The sequence below is a fragment of the Scyliorhinus torazame genome, chromosome 4 (assembly GCF_047496885.1).
Source record: "Scyliorhinus torazame isolate Kashiwa2021f chromosome 4, sScyTor2.1, whole genome shotgun sequence".
NCBI classification, from domain to species: Eukaryota; Metazoa; Chordata; class Chondrichthyes; order Carcharhiniformes; family Scyliorhinidae; genus Scyliorhinus; species Scyliorhinus torazame.
The window spans coordinates 333,175,130-333,191,992 of record NC_092710.1 but is presented as its reverse complement, the minus strand read 5'-3'; the positions used below and the strand labels follow the sequence as shown (position 1 = coordinate 333,191,992).

At 48.5% G+C, this 16,863-nt stretch overlaps 1 protein-coding gene across 1 annotated transcript in view; it reads left to right on the top strand.

Annotated features, from left to right (window-relative positions):
* acbd3 (acyl-Coenzyme A binding domain containing 3) overlaps positions 1–16,863 on the top strand; it is an 82,175-nt gene that overhangs the window by 28,664 nt on the left and 36,648 nt on the right. The window contains exon 2 of the mRNA XM_072500220.1: positions 3,278–3,419. Coding sequence (XP_072356321.1) covers positions 3,278–3,419 — 142 coding nt within the window. The remainder of the gene's footprint in view (positions 1–3,277; positions 3,420–16,863) is intronic.

Below are 16,863 nucleotides of genomic sequence, written 5' to 3'. Positions count from 1 at the left end.
TCCCTCTTACAAAGCAAACGCAACAATAACAATACAGAAATTTTTAACAATACACAAGTAACAAAACCCCTTTATCTTGGACCTAAACTAAACTAAACCCCCCCCCCTTCCCCCTGGGTTGCTGCTGCTGGTCGTCTGTCTTCCCTCTAACGTTCCCCTAGGTAGTCGAGAAATGGCTGCCACCGCCTGGTGAACCCTTGAGCCGATCCTCTCAGGGCAAACTTTATCTGCTCCAGTTTAATGAACCCCGCCATATCATTTACCCAGGCCTCCAGTCCGGGGGGTTTCGCCTCCTTCAGAAACAGAATGTTGATGACTAGAGATAGATATGCTTTAATAATGTTGATTGCAAGATAATTATTGGTCAGGGAGAAGCCGTTAAATTGTTGCCAAAAATTCATTAATGTCCTCACCAGGTCTAGCTTTTAGTATCACTCCATGAGTGGGTGGAGATGGTGACGCAGTGGCAATGTCACTGGAGTGGTAATCCAAAGGCCCAGGCTAGTGTTGTGGGGACACGGGTTCAAATCCCACCCTGGCAGCTGGTGGAATTTAAATTCAATGAATAAACATCTGAAATTGGAAGTTGGTTTCATGGTCACCATCACAGGCTATCAATTGTTGTAAAAACCCATAATAATAATCGCTTATTGTCACAAGTAGGCTTCAATGAAGTTACTGTGAAAAGCCCCTAGTCGCCACATTCCGGCGTCTGTTTGGGGAGGCCGGTACGGGAATTGAACTCGCGCTGCTGGCATTGTTCTGCATTACAAGCCAGTTGTTTAGCCCACTGTGGTAAACCATGCTCTTGAGGGAAGGGAATCTGCTGTTCTACCTGGTCTGGCCCACATCAATGTGGTTGACTCTTCACTGTCATTTTAAATGGTTGAGCAAGCCACTCAGTTAACAGAGAATTAGGGCTGGCAGCAAAATTTAAAACTATCTTCGCAAGTTTGTGTCAAACATTTCTGTCCACATCTCAAGAATATGTATTTTTAAATCCATTCTTTTTAAAATTTGTTCATGGGGCATTGGCTGTGCCAGCATTTATTGCCCATCCCTAATTGTCCTTGAGGGGGCAGATCAGCATCAATATTGCTGTGGGTCTGGAGTAAGGACGGCAGATTTCCTTCCCCGAAGGATATTCGTGAACTAGATGGGTTTTTACAGCAATCAACAATGGTTTCACGGTCATCATTAGACTTTTAATTCCAGATTGTTATTAATTCACATTTCACCATCTGCAGTGGTGGGATTTGAACCTGGGTCTCCAGAGCATTACTCTGGGTCTCTGGTTTACTAGTCCAGTGATAATACCACAATGCCATCCCCTCCCCGAATGTTCATTTCAAGAATAATGGGACGGCACAATGGTTAGCACTGCTGCCTCACAGCGCCAGGGACCCAGGTTCAATCCCGATCTTGGGTGTGGAGTTTGCACTTTCTCCCCGTGTCTGCGTGAGTTTCCTCCGGGTGCTCCGGTTTTCTCCCACAGCCTCATGATGTGCAGGTTAGATGGATTGGCCATGATAAATTGCCCCTTAATGTCCAAAAAAGATGTTTAGCTTAGCTCAAGGGTTACTGGGATAGGATGGGGGACTAAGCTTGGGTGTTGGGTGGAGTTCTCTTTTCAGAGAGTCGGTACAGACTCAATGGGCCAAATGGCTTCCTGCACTGTAGGAATTTTATGGCCGTTATTTCTAGGCTATCTATTAAATCTCAGTGCCCGCAGTGGAAATTATTCCACATACCTGAAAAAGTCATGTTCGATACTGCATTTGTACCAATGCAGTTTCATGTTCCGGATCAACATACAGGTTCATTTTTGAGTTACTGACATTGATTCATGTTGGAAAGATTGCTGGGCTAGTGCAGTCTTGAAACCACTACCACCCTGTGCAAACAGAAGTGTTTCCTAATTTAACTCCTAATGAATCTGCCTGAAACTTTAAGATTGCGCCCCCTCAAATAGTGCGAATAGTTTCTCCCTAACTGTCTTTAAACCGGCTGAATGAGAATGCTAGAGTGATGGAGAAATAGAAAGTGGTATTAAAAAAAAAAAGCAACATACAACCATTATCCAGAGACTTCATCAGGCTCACGCACAATAGATAACATTGTTCAGATGAATTGTGAGTTGTGTTTCAGAATGCAATTATTGGGGTGATTGTTATCACCAAGCACACTCTGACTTAATGTGGGTAAACCTGTTCCTGGGACCAGTTTCTTTCACCCACCTGCCTGTGCACCGCTAACTGAGCTTGGATACATTGCTTTTCCACTCTTTTTCTAGCTCCCCCTTCAGGATTCCTTTGTCTTGGTTGTTGCACCAATTGTTCACAATTGCTCCATTAAGATGGCACCAAACATTTGATTTACCTCTGAAGTTTGCTTTTCCACTTTAAATCTGGTTACTGCAGCTGTCTCTTTCATTTCCTACACTTGCCTGCTTTTCCCTCGAATTCTCCTCTAAACAGTGCCTTATCCAACTTCTTGGTCTCTGTTCCCTTAACATTATCTTAAAGTTTCAGGCAGATTCATTAGGAGTTAAATTAGGAAACACTTCTGTTTGCACAGGGTGGTAGTGGTTTCGAAACTGCACTAGCCCAGCAATCTTTCCAACATGAATCAATGTCAGTAACTCAAAAATGAACCTGTATGTTGATCCGGAACATGAAACTGCATTGGTACAAATGCAGTATCGAACATGACTTTTTCAGGTATGTGGAATAATTTCCACTGCGGGCACTGAGATTTAATAGATAGCCTAGAAATAACGACCCTTAGGGAATAAAATCCCTAGAGTGCAGGAAGCCAGTCGGCCCATCGTGTCTGCACTGATCCTCTGAAATAGCACTCTACCTACGCCCACTTCCCCCAGCCTATCCCCGTAGTGAACAGTGGCAAGACCATGTAAGTAAATACCATGTTTATCTTGGCATCTGCAGTGGAGGTGAAAGGAATCAGTCAAACCATCTTATCATTCCTTCTCCCACCATTTCCTCTTTGTGAAAACGTATCCAGTTTCTGCTTGATAAAGTCAATGATGGCACAATGGGAACCATTTTCTAGTTGTGGAACCAAGGCAGACTCTAGTGCTGTCACCACCCCACTCAGCTGCAAAACAATACTCAACGTTGACCTTCCAACTATTGTGAACTTCAGTAACCAGCAAAGGCCAGGATGTAAACAAAACAGTGCGCAGATCCGTTGATTTATGTGTGCGGTTAGGCGCATGATAAAAGAAAAATATTAACTGTGTATCTTTCCGTTACAGAAAAAGACGGAAAAGCTTTCCACCCAACATATGAAGAGAAACTGAAGTTTGTTGCTCTGCATAAACAGATTACGGTTGGTCCGTACAGTCCTGACTCGTGTCCAGAAGTTGGCTTCTTTGATGTTCTTGGCAATGACAGGAGGTAATTGTGATCCAATTCTGAATGGTTATTTCTGAGCTGTAAATTCCAAACTGTAATGTTCAACAGGCTACTCAATGTTTGTTTAAAAACGAGAAAGCCCTTTTTTGGCTCCTTTAACTTGGGCGCACCGATCAAACTAGATTTAAAATTTACAATATTGAGCTAACAGAAGCAGAGTGAACCTTGGAAATCTGATAGAGAGGGAAATGGAAAATGCTGAAGATGTAATGAACCTAGGGGGTTTAGGCAGCATAACATTGAAGGTAGGACCTCGCCTGAGAACTGAGCTGTGACCCAGAAAGACAACCTAACGTTTTGTGTCTCTTCTAGGTGCTTTGTTTACTCTCCTGATTTCTGAATTCCTCTAATTCTGGTCATGTGCATAGTTGCAACCACAACATTTTTCTTAGAAAACATGGAAGAACAGAGACACAGGACTGCTAATTAATTTTAACAACAAAGAACATTTTTTTAATTGAACTTGAAAGTTGGATTATGATGCACTCTTCTTATCTCCCCCCCCCCCCCCCCCCCCCCCCCCCATTCCAAACCTTCTTTCAAATACTGCTTTCTCTCAGTTGTTTGTATTGAAAAATCCACCCAAATTTTCCAAACTACTCTGAAACAAAGTTTCTGCTCCACGTTTAACAAGGAATCCAGCATCCATGATTTACAAGCCCCCCTTCAGGATTCCTTTGTCTTGGTTGTTGCACCAATTGTTCACAATTGCTCTATAAGATGGCACTAAACTTTTGATTTGCCTCTCAAGTCTACTTTTTCATTTTAAATCTGGTTACTGTCGCAGTCTCTTTCACTCCCAATACTTTACCACCTTTTCCCTTGAATTCTCCTCTGAACAGTATCTTATTCAACTTCTTGGACTCTGTTCCCTTAACATCAGTCATAGAACATAATCGCTACAATGCAAGTGGCCATTCGGCCCATTGAGTCTGCACTGATCCTCTGAAAGAGCACTCTACCTAGGCCCACTTCCCCCAGCCTATCCCCGTAGCCCCACCTAACCTGCACATCTTTGGACACTGAGGGGCAATTTTAGCATAGCCAGTCAACCTAACCTGCACATCTTTGGACTGTGGGAGGAACCCGTAGCACCAGTCACCCAAGGCTGGTAATGAACCCGGGTCCCTGGCGCTGGGAGGCAGCAATACTTGCCACCCTGTCTTCCCAATACCTTTCTATCCCCTGGTTGTATCTGGTTCTTTGGAAAGTCTGCATCTTTGAGCTCCCTTGTCCTGTCCAGCTTTTCTTTTTCTGGCAGAGTTGAGAGATGTTCATGCCCTGGTGCACATTATCTAGACTGACGCTTTAGTGCAGTGCTATGGGCCTGCTTCGTGATAGGAGTGAGGGGTTAAAACAAAATGCCCATTCAAGTGGGCATAAAGATTCCATGACTCTCTTTGAAGAGCAAGCTTTTGGTAATTTCCAAGTTGGGATCTATTCTATCATCAGGCGACCGTATTGACCTTCTGCTATGCAATGAACAATGATTTTTCTATTGCAATCTTCTCACCATACATATTGTGGTACTGTGCACAGCCCCATGCACCTTATTGCTGTACAGTGCATTCTAGAACCATTTTAATCTTTGAGCTTAACTCTTCCTACTGTAATATGTCTTTACTCCTGTTCTTCAGAACCACAAGATAAGTACAGGTGAAGGCTGTTTTGGCTAAATTAGTTCATCTATCCAGATAGACCCTCCAATTCCCTGACCCCCGCCACCAGTGTATCCAGTTATTTTCCTTAAATGTTTCTAGGACCTTTTTGCCTCCATTTTGTCCAGACGGTCATTCCATGTTGGTGTTTTTGTCATTGAATAGAATCATAGAATTTACAGTGCAGAAGTAGGCCATTCGGCCCATCAAGTCTGCACCGGCCCTTAGAAAGAGCACCCTACCTAAACCCATGCCTCCACCCTATCCCAGTAACCCCACCTAACCTTTTTGGACATTAAGGCCAATTTAGCATGATCAATCCACCTAAGAAGCACATCTTTGGACTGTGGGAGGAAACCGGAGCACCCGGAGGAAACCCACGCAGACACGGGGAGAACGTGCAGACTCCGCATAGACAGTGACCCAATCCGGGAATCGAACCTGGGAGCCTGGAGCTGTAAAGCAACAGTGCTACCCACTGTGCTACTGTGTCACCCATGTTGGAGGCCCAGATGAAGGGCACTGGAAAGAAGGGAGCGAGTCAAAGTCTGCCTTCCAGTCAGTTGGCAGGAAGAAAGCAGCACATGTGGCGCTGTGGTTAGCACTGGGACTGCGGCGCTGAGGACCCGGGTTCGAATCTCGGCCCTCGGTCACTTCCTGGGTGGAGTTTGCACGTTCTCCCCATGTCTGCGTGGGTTTTGCCCCCACAACCCAAAGATGTGCAGGTTAGGTGGATTGGCCACGCTAAATTGCCCCTTAATTGGAAAAACAATAATTGGGTACTCTCAATTAAAAAAAAAAAAATCCTTGCAGTTTAGTTTGAAGTTTTTTGGGCTCCCTTTTCATTCAATGTGTCAGAAAGGAGCAGCCCCATTATTGTAGAGGAGAAAAATAGTCTCCATTAGCTTGATTCATCCAAGTTCCCTTGTCTTTAAAAGTGACCTTTGCAGTCTGACTAGTTCTGAGTAACAGGCTAAGCACTCAGTTCTTGGGGAACCTTCCCGTTTGAATCAATTGAAGCTTGCTTATGCCTAATAAAACAACTTTTTTTTTTAAACTAATCAAAAAACAAAAATTATTAATTGAAATGGTCAAACATAAAACCATTAGTGAGTGTCTAAGCATTTCAAAAATCTTTTTGTAAAAGAAAAAAAGATGCATTTGTTCGCACCTTTAAGGTCTATGTTCTAAACCTGGGTATATTGGTGATATAGTTCTGATCAAACAACAGTAAAGTGTTTGCTTTGTTCAGTTTTTATTCAGTGTTACAGGTCAAAATCCGACTGTCTGCGTGGGCACAGGATCGAGGCTGCCACTGCAGTGCTGAAGAAGTGCTGCATTGTTGGACAAAAATCAAACTTTTTTTAAAAATAATTTTTATTAAGGTTTTCATAAAATATCAATAACAAAATGGAAAAGGAACCCAACAGGGTTAAGTACAAAACACAGTCTAGAAAAGCAACCCTCCATACCCCCTGTACATAAATAATAAATTAACATTAACACCCCGACTTAACACAACAATACACCCCCTCAGACCCTCCAGTGTAAATAACAAAAACAAAAATAAAGTAACCCCCCCACCCCGAGTTGCTGCTGCCATTGACCAATGTCTACCGTTCTGCCAGGAAGTCTAAGAACGGTTGCCATCGCCTAAAGAATCCTTGTACCGACCCTCTCGGGGTGGATTTCACCCTCCAACTTAATAAACCCCGCCATATCGTTGATCCAGGATTCCATGCTTGGGGGCCTCGCATCCTTCTACTGAAGAAGAATCCTTCGCCGGGCTACCAGGGACGCAAAGGCCAGAATACCGGCCTCTTTCGCCTCCTGCCTCCCGGCTCCTCTGCGACCCCAAATATTGCGAGCCCCCAGCCCGGTTTGACCCTGGATCCTACCACCCTCGACACCGTCCTCGCTACTCCCTTCCAAAATTCCTCCAGCGCTGGGCACGCCTAGAACATATGGGTGTGATTTGCTGGGCTCCCTGAGCACCTAACACACCTGTCCTCACCCCAAAAGAACCGGTTCATCCTTGTCCCGGTCATGCGTGCCCTGTGCAGCACCTTAAACTGTATGAGGCTGAGCCTCACGCACGATGAGGAAGAGTTCACCCTCCCTAGGGCATCTGCCCACGTACCTTCTCAATCTCCTCTCCCAACTCCTCCTCCCACTTACCTTTCACCTCCACCACCGAGGCCTCCTCCTCCTCCTGCATCACCTGGTAAGTTTCCGAGATCTTCCCCACTCCAACCCACCTCCCTGAGAGCACCCTGTCCTGTACTGTGTGTGGCAGCAGCCGTGGGAATTCCACCACCTGCCGCCTGGCAAACGCCCTTACCTGCAAGTACCTGAAGGTGTCCCCCAGGGGAGCCCGTACTTCTCCTCCAGCTCACCCAGGCTCGCGAACTTCCCGTCCACAAACAGGTCCTCCAACCTTCGTATCCCTGCCCTGTGCCACCCGAAAACCCTCCATCTGTTCTCCCTGGGACGAACCAGTGGTTCTCCCGTATTAGGGTCCACACTGTGGCCCCAACTTCCCCCCCTGTGCCGCCTTCACTGCCCCCAGATTTTGAGGGCAGCCGCCACCACCGGGCTCGTGGTATACCTCCTTGGAGGGAACGGCAGCGGCGTCGTTGCCAGCACCCCCAGACTCGTACCCACGCAAGACGCCGTCTCCAGCCTCTTCCATGCAGCCCCCTCCCCCTCCATCACCCACTTGCGCATTGGCAGCCAAATAGTACCCACAGAGTGTGGGCAGCGCCAGCCCCCCCCTATCTCTACTCCGCTCCAGGAACACCCTTCTCACCCTCTGAGTCCCTCGCGCCCACACGCACCCCATTATACTCCTGTTGACCCGCCTAAAGAAGGCCTTCGGGATAAACACGGGGAGGCACTGGAACAGGAACAAAAACCTTGGGAGCACCGTCATTTTGACTGACTGCACCCTACCCGCCAAGGACAGCGGCAACACGTCTCACCTCTTGATCTCCTCCTCCATTTGCTCCACCAACCTTGTGAAATTAAGCCTATGCAGGGCCCCCCAACTCCTGGCCACCTGGACCCCCAAATACCTGAAGCTCCTCTCCGCCCTTTTTAGTGGGAGCTCGCCAATCCCCCTCTCCTGGTCCCCTGGGTGAACCACAAACAGCTCGCTCTTCCCCATGTTGAGCTTGTACCCCGAAAAATATCCGAATTCCCTAAGGATCCTCATTACCTCCGGCATTCCCCCCACCGGGTCCGCCACATATAGCAGCAAGTCGTCCGCATAGAGCGACACCCTATGCTCCTACCCACCCCGCACCAACCCCCTCCAGTTCCTCGACTCCCTCAGTGCCATAGCCAGGGGTTCAATCGCCAGTGCGAAGAGCAGGGGGACAGGGGACACCCCTGTCTCGTCCCTCGGTGCAACCGAAAGTACTCTGACCTCCTCCTGTTTGTGGCCACACTTGCCACCGGGACCTCATACAACAGCCTAACCCACCTGACAAACCCCCTCCCCAAACCCGAACCTCTTCAGCACCTCCCACAGGTACCCCCACTCTACCCTATCGAAGGTTTTCTCAGCGTCCATCACCACCTCTATCTCCGCCTCCCCATCCCTCGCCGGCATCATGATAACGTTCAAAAGCCTCCGCACATTCGCGTTCAACTGCCTCCCCTTCACGAACCCCGTCTAGTCTTCGTGGATGATCTGCGGCACTCAATCCTCGTGGCTAAGACCTTCGCCAGCACCTTGGCATCTACATTTAGCAACGAAATCGGTCTGTAAGCCCCACACTGCAGGGGATCCTTGTCCCACTTCAGGATCAAGGAGATCAGTGTCCAGGACATCGTCGGGGCAAAGCCCACCCTCCCGTGCCTCATTGAAGGTCATAACTAGCAACGAGCCCAACAGGTCCATATATTTTTTATAGAATTCAACCGGGAAACCGTCCAGCCCCGGTGCCTTCCCCGCCTGCATGCTTCCTCTCCCTTTGGTCAGCTCCTCCAGCCCAAGCGGGCCCCCCAATCCCGCCACCAGTCCCTCCTCCACCTTCGGAAACCTCAATTGGTCCAGGAAGTGGCCCCTCCCTCCCGTGGGGGCTCGGACCATGTACAATTCCTCATAAAAGTCCCTGAAGACCCCATTGATGCCAACCCCACTCCGCACCTCACTCTCTCCCCTGTCCTTAACTCTCCAATCTCCCTAGCTGTGTCCCGCTTCCGAAGCTGATGCGCCAGCATCCGGCTTGCCTTTTCCCCATACTCGTAAATCGCCCCCTGGGCCTTCCTCCACTGCTTCTCCGCCTTCCTGCTGGTCACCAGGTCGAATTCGGCCTGGAGGCTGCGCCTCTTCCTCAACAATCCTTCCTCGGGCACCTCTGCATACCTCCTCTCTACCCTCACCATCTCCCCCACCAGGCCTCTCCCTCTCCCCCTGCTCCCTCCTTTCCTTGTGGGCCCTAATTAAGATCAGCTCTCCCCTAACCACCGCCTTCAGCGCCTCCCATACCATCCCCACTCAGACCTCCCCATTATCGCTGGCCTCCAGGTACCTCTCTATACTCCCTCGGACCCGCTCGCTCACTTCCTCGTCCGCCAACAGCCCCACCTCCGAGTGCCACAACGGGCGCTGGTCCCTCTCTTCCCCCAGCTCTAAGTCCACCCAATGCGGGGCGTGGTCCGAAATGGCTATTGCCGCATACTCGGTATCCTCTACTCTCGCTATCAGCGCCCTGCTCAAAATAAAAAAAGTCGATTCGGGAATAAGCCTTATGGACATGTGAGAAGAATGAAAATTCCCTAGCCCCCCGGCCTTGCAAATCTCCAAGGGTCCACCCCTCCCATCTGGTCCATATACCCCCTCAGCACTCTAGCCGCTGCCGGCTTCCTACCCGTCCTAGACCTGGAGCGATCCAGTGCCGGATCCAGCACCGTGTCTCCCCCATTATCAGGCCCAACATGCGCCGCATAAAACCCGCATCGTCCCAATTCGGGGCATACACATTGACCAGTGCCACCCTCTCGCCCTACAGCTTACCACTTACCATTACGTACCTACCGCCATTGTCTGCCACAATGGTCGACGCCTCGAATTACACCACCTCCCACCAAGATCTCCACCCCTCGATTTTTGGCATCCAGTCCCGAATGCAACACCTGACCTACCCACCTTTTCCTCAATCTTGCCTGGTCTGCCACCTTCAGGTGTGTCTCCTGGAGCATAACCACATCTGCCTTCAGCCCCTTCAGGTGCGCGAACACACGGGCCCACTTGACCGGCCCGTTCAGTCCCCTTACATTCCAGGTTATCAGCCGGATCAGGGGACTACCCACCCCCCCGCTGACTAGACATAACGCCTCCTCGGCCAGCCACGCGCCCGCACCCCACGCCCGGCCCGTTCCCCACGGCGGCAGACCCCCGTCTCGATCCTCCCCCCCCCCCCCCCCCCCCCCCTCCCCCTTCCATCCTAAGCGCAGGAAACAACCCTCGTATCCCCGCCCCGGCCCCGCTCCCTCCAGTTTTCAGCGCGGGAAAAAGCCCGCGCTTTCCACCTACCCGGCCCCACCACCTCTGACGCAGCTCCTTTTACAGGCCCAGTCCCCTCACCCCCGACTCGGGCCTCCTCCTCCCCCGTGGGGCCCCATCTCACCGCCGGTCGTCCACACCTGTTCCATTTGCTTACCCCCCTCCAAGAGCCCCCCCGACCAACCCAACCAAAACAGTGCCCAACCCGCCCTAACCACCCTCACCGACCAGAAAGTGAAAAACAGAAAGAAAAAGAAACCAAGAGCAAAGGACCCCCCCTCAAAAAGTAACATATCAACCGCAGTCCCCAAACGCCCATCCCGACCCTCAATCTATGTCTAACTTCTCGGCCTGAACAAAGGCCGACGCCTCCTCCGGAGAGTCAAAATAATGGTGCCGGTCCTTGTAGGTGACCCACAGTCGCGCCGGCTTCAACATGCCAAACTTCACCCCCTTCCTGTGCAGCACCGCCTTCGCTTGATTGTACCCGGCCCTCCTCTTCGATACCTCCGCACTCGAGTCCTGGTATATTCGAACCTCCCACCTGCTGCTCCTCTCCTTCTTGGCCCACCTGAGCACACACTCCCGATCAACGAACCGATGAAACCGCACCAGCACCGCCCGCGGAGGCTCGTTAGCCTTGGGCCTCCTCACCAGCACTCTATGGGCCCCTTCCAGCCCCAGGGGCCCCTGGAAGGACCCCTCTCCCATCAGCGAGTTCAACATGGTGACCACATAGGCCCCCACGTCCGGCCCCTCCGGGAGGCCCAGAGTCCGCAAATTCTTCTGCCTCAACCGATTCTCCATCTCCTCGAACCGCTCCTGCCATTTCTTGTGGAGCGTGTTTTTGAAAACTCACCACTATTCTTAGAAGACCCCTATACCAAAAAGGGCCGACATTCTAAATGATGATCAGGGATTCTCACTCACCGACTCCGATGCAGGCTTCAGTGGGTGCTATTCAGGTCAAACTATATTTTCAAGTTATCCCCCGGTATAACCCATAACTTCACCGAAGATTTCATCTACTTACCACTTAGTAGCATTGATCCTGTGTCCCGCATTGCTAAGTAAGTAAAGTAGACTTTGGAATAACCACTATTTCAGGTTAAAACTTTTAAGTTATTTTATTATTATATTTCTTTTTCTCTTTTTAAAAGATGCAATCACTGTCTTTACAGTAAAGTAAAAAGATCTTGCTTCTGGATCCTTCAGGTTGGTTGAAGGGACCTTCAGGCCCAACTTGACAATCAATCTTCTTTAAAGTCTGGTCTTCTTTAGATGTATTTAGCTATTTTAGTTTGGCTGCTCTGCCCTGTCCATTTCCCATGGCCGAGCTGATTGTGATCTGAGTCTAGCTGCTGGTTCCTTCTCTGCTTCTCTCTCTCTCCCTCTGAGCTCTGGTTGTCGCTCTGGTTCTGAATCTGATCTTTCCTGCCCTGGTCTCGAGGTTTATATTTGCTTTCTAACAATTAAGTTTTTTGATGTTATTGTAAAGTAACTCTTATTTTCTTTTGATTGTAAAAAGAAACTTTGATCTAAATAGTCTAATCCAACGAAGTCTTCATTTTGACATGACTTCATCTCATAGATCTGATTACATTGTGTCCTTTGTGGTGTTCAAAATGCTTTGGTTTCAATAGGTGTTACTTTTAATTCCTGTCATTTCTATAGTTTTATTTTCCAATTGTGTCCTCAGCTCAATTTTGACTTTGATTTTGTCTTTGAATTATGTTTCTCGTAGACTGATAAACCTGATAGGAGCAATTTTTCACACCTAGAACCTCATCCATTCTTTTCCAGATCCTTACTAAGTTAGTTACTTTCAATGAAGGTGTGAGCCATTGTTTTTGGCTTCATTCAAAATCCTGTTTGTCTTGTTTGCTAAGCCTGCTTGACCAAGGATATCTGCATTTTACAATCCTTCCCTGGCAGCTGCTGTTAACCCTTTGTGGGATCTTGCCCTGTATCCTATCATGTTTCTCTCAGACCAGATATTGCCAGACTTCTATGTTTCAAATGACACATCTTTCCATATTTTCAATAACAAGCGCCTCGTGCACCTCCACCTTTACAGCCAGGCCTAAGATCTCGTCCTCGTTGTAGGAGATCTTTTGTCGGGCCTCGCGGATCGCCACCCCCTGACCCGTCTGTGTCTCGAGCAGCTTATCAATCAAATCCTTCATCGGCTCAAGCAGGTCCGCTTTAATCTCTCTGAAGCAGCGCTGGATACCCTCCTGCTGCTCCTCCGCCCACTGCATCCATGCTGCCTGGTCTCCGCCCGCCGCCATTTTGTTCTTCTTCCCTCGCACCTTCTTCGGGTCCACCGCCACCTTTTTATTCGCCTCGCTCCTGGTAAAAGCCATAAACTATCGGGGAATTGTTGTAATCTCCTTCCCACACCGGGAAACGTCAAAAAAGTGCCGTTTGGGGCCCTGAAAAGAGCCCAAAAGACCGTTTTTGCGGGAGCCGCCGAATGTGCGACTTAGCTCCGCATAGCCGCAACCGGAAGTCGTCGACAAAAATCAAACTCCATTGACGCTGGATATCTGAAATAAAAACAGATTTGCAGGAACAGTGCCAGATATGGGAGGTTGTAAACATCAAAAACACTGAGGCTGGGAGGTGCCCTGATTAAAAATAAAAACAAACCATGCGGGAAACACTCAGCAGGCCACACCACATCTGGAGAGCGAAACTAGGTTAATGTTTCAGGCTGCGATGACCTTTCGTCAGGACAAAAGGTCTCGACATGAACTAACTCTGTTCCTTCCCCGCCCCCCAGCTGCTGCCTGGCCTGTTGAGTATTTCCAGCATTTTTTGTTTTTATTTGTGGTTTCCAGCACCGGCAGTATTTTGCTTTTGTACCAGTGACCTGATCGAGGTGTTTAAGATTATGACGGCAGTCGTTAAGTTAGATGTGGAGAAAATATTTCCATTTGCAGGGGAGTCCAAAACTAAGGGGCACAAATATAACATTTTCATTTATTAAGCCAATAAGGAATTCAGGAGAATCATTGTTACCCAGAGAGTGGTGAGGATGTGGAACAACTCACTCCCACATTGAGGGGTTGAAATGAAGAACCGCAGATGTATTCAAGGGAAAGCTAGCTAAACTCATGAGGGAGAAAGGAATAGAAGGTTACACTGATGGGGTAAGGTGGAGTGGCAGAGGCTAGTGTGGAGCATTGGCAGCAAGCCAGACTCTGGCTGGATTCAGTGCCACATTCCTTTTTTTAATACATTTTTATTCTCCTTTTTCACATTTTCTCCCAAATTTACACCCACCAATAAACAATTGTCAGTAAAGAATGTAATGTCAATCCCCATATCGATAACAACGATCCCATCCTCCCACCAAACCCCAGACATTAGCCGCATGTTAACATAAAGAAATGACAAAAAAGAATCCGAAATCACCCATAGTTACCTTTAACACATACAGTCCCCCCCCCCACCCCCAACCCCCCTAATGTTCGATGTGATCCAATTCACAAAAGTGCATAATGAATAAAGCCCATGAATTTTAGAAACCTCCCATCCTTCCCCTCTGTTCAAATTTGACCTTTTCAAGCATTAAGAATTCCAGCAGGTCCCCCCGCCACACCAGTGCACAGTGGTGGAGAGGTTGATCTCCACCCTAACAGGATCCGCCTTCAGGTGATCAATGAGGCGAAGACTACAGCATCTGCCTCCGTGCCCGTTTCCGACCCCGGCTGGTCCGACATCCCAAATATGGCCTCCCGAGGGCCCGGGTCCAGTTTCACGTGCACCACTTTAGAGATTACCCTAAACACCTCCTTCCAGTAATCCTCTAGCTTTGGACAGGACCGAAACATATGAACGTGGTTTGCGAGGCCTCCCCCGCAACGTGCACGCACATCTTCTACCCCAAGAGCCGGCTCATCCTCGCCCTTGTAAGCTGTGCTCTGTACACCACCTTCAGCTGTATCAGTCCCAACCTCGCACACGAGGTGGAGGCGTTTACCATCCGAAGCACCTCACACCAGAACCCCTCCTCCATACTCTCTCCCAACTCTTCCCCCCACTTTGTTTATCCCTTCTATTGGCGCCTTCTCCTCCTCCAAAATAGCCCCGTAAACCGCCGATACTACCCCCTTCTCCAGTCCCCCTGTCATCAGCACCTCCTCCAGCAATCTGGAGGCCGGCTCCACTGGGAAGCTCTGTATCTCCTCTCTGGCAAAGTCTTGAACCTGCATGTATCTAAATATTTCCCCCTGCTCCAGCCCATACTTCGCTCCCCGCTCCTTCAATCCTGCAAAACGACCCCCAAGAAACAAATCTTTTAGTGTTCCATTCTCCTCTCATCTCCGAAAATTTCCATCCCACTTCCCTGGCTCAAATCTATGGTTCCCCCGAATTGGCATTTCCCTTGACCCTGCCCCCAACCAGAAGTGCTGTCGAAACTGCCTCCAAATTCTCAACGAAGCTATTACTACCGGACTCCCTGAGTATCTCCCGGGGCGGTCGGGAGTGGCGCTGTCGCTAGCGCCTTCAATCCCGACCCCCTACACACACACTCCTCCATCTGACCCATTGGGAGTCAACCCCTCAGTGCCACATTTCTGAGCAGTTTCTATCCGAGAACAATAGATTTCTCTGGAGAGAGAAGTTGATTTAACGTCTTGGATAACTGAACTGAGACATTAACTCTGTTGCTGCCAGACTGCTGAGTATTTCCAGCATTGTCTGTTTTTCAGAAGAGTTCGGCATTCGCAGTACTTCACTCAGAATATTGCAGTGTTGCTCCAATACTGTGTGGGGTGAATGATTAATGAGGAGCTGTTCAAAATTCATTGACTTTTGAATGATTCGACTATGGGTTGATTCCAACATCGATCCTCAGCACCGTCCCTACAACGGTGGTTTTCATACTACTTCAACAGGGGATCTTGCAAAATTTAGTGCATCCCTGTTCCAATTTCACCTGCCTGTAGAAAAATAAGGCTTTTGAACATATTCTTTTTATTTTAAATTAGTGTGAAAGCAGAAGTGATGTGGATCATATGCAGCAAAGAGTATGAATAAGATTAGAGGTGATGACATAGTGGTACGATCACTAGACTAGTAATCCAGATACCCAGGCTCTTGCTCCAGAGACCTGGGTTCAAATTCAATTATTGAAATCTGGAATTGAAAGCTAGACTCTGTAATGGTGACCATGAAACTATCGGCGATTGTCGGGGAAAAACATATTGTTTCATAATGTCCTTTAGGGAAGAAAATCTTCCATCCTTGCCTGGTCTCGCCTACAGTCACCCCAGAGCCACAGAAATATGGTTGACTCTTAACAGGCTTATACAATAGCCTAGCAAACCACTTTGTTCAGGGGCAATTAGGGATGGCTAGCGATGCCATCAAATAATTTAAAGAAAAGAACTCTAGGCTCTTGGCTTGTGGTGTGGCGAGTGCTGCATCTCAAACAGGTCTAACCATGCCAATCTGCTGTCATCCACAGAGTCCAGTTTGAATGGAAATGTATTTTCCGTACAGTAAACAAGCTGAATTTAAGAACAGGACATTGCATTAGCAGCCATCTGCTGCAAACCCAACTGACTTACATTTGTGAAACTTTCTCATTTCCTTTTTCGCTCCCTTGCTTCTCCATCATGGCCCTAATCAAACTGGAATGGTGAAACCTCTGTTGCCAAATTGTTAATTAAACCCTCGTTGCAGTAAGCAGCCAGAGAGGAAAAATCACAATTGCCTGCTGGCAAATGGCTGTTAAGAGTGGTGGCTGCGCAGAGAGGCTTCACTGGCCATACCTGGCCCCTATGTAGTACCTCGGAGAAGTCTAATCTACACTATGCATTGCAGCAACTCACCAAGCCTTTGACAGCATCTCCGCAACTTCAACCACATTGCGGGACGAAGGCAGCAGATGCATGGGAACACCACCACTTGCAAGGTTCCCTCCAAGCCTCATACCATCCCGAGTTGGAAATATATTGCCATTCCTTTACAGTCACTGGGTCAACATCCTGGAACTCGATCCCTCACAGCATGGTGGGTGTACATACCCCAGATGGCGGTAGTGTATCAAAAGCACCGTTCATCTGCCCCATCTCAAAAACAATTGGCAATTGACAGCAAATTCTAACCTAGCTAGGAGTACATGTGTCACATTAAATAAATGATGATTTTTTTTTAAAAGACCATTTCTTAAACTCTAAGAAACACAGGATGGCAAGGCTTTGATTTCTAACTGTGTGAGACTGGTTATTCTTCACGCCAA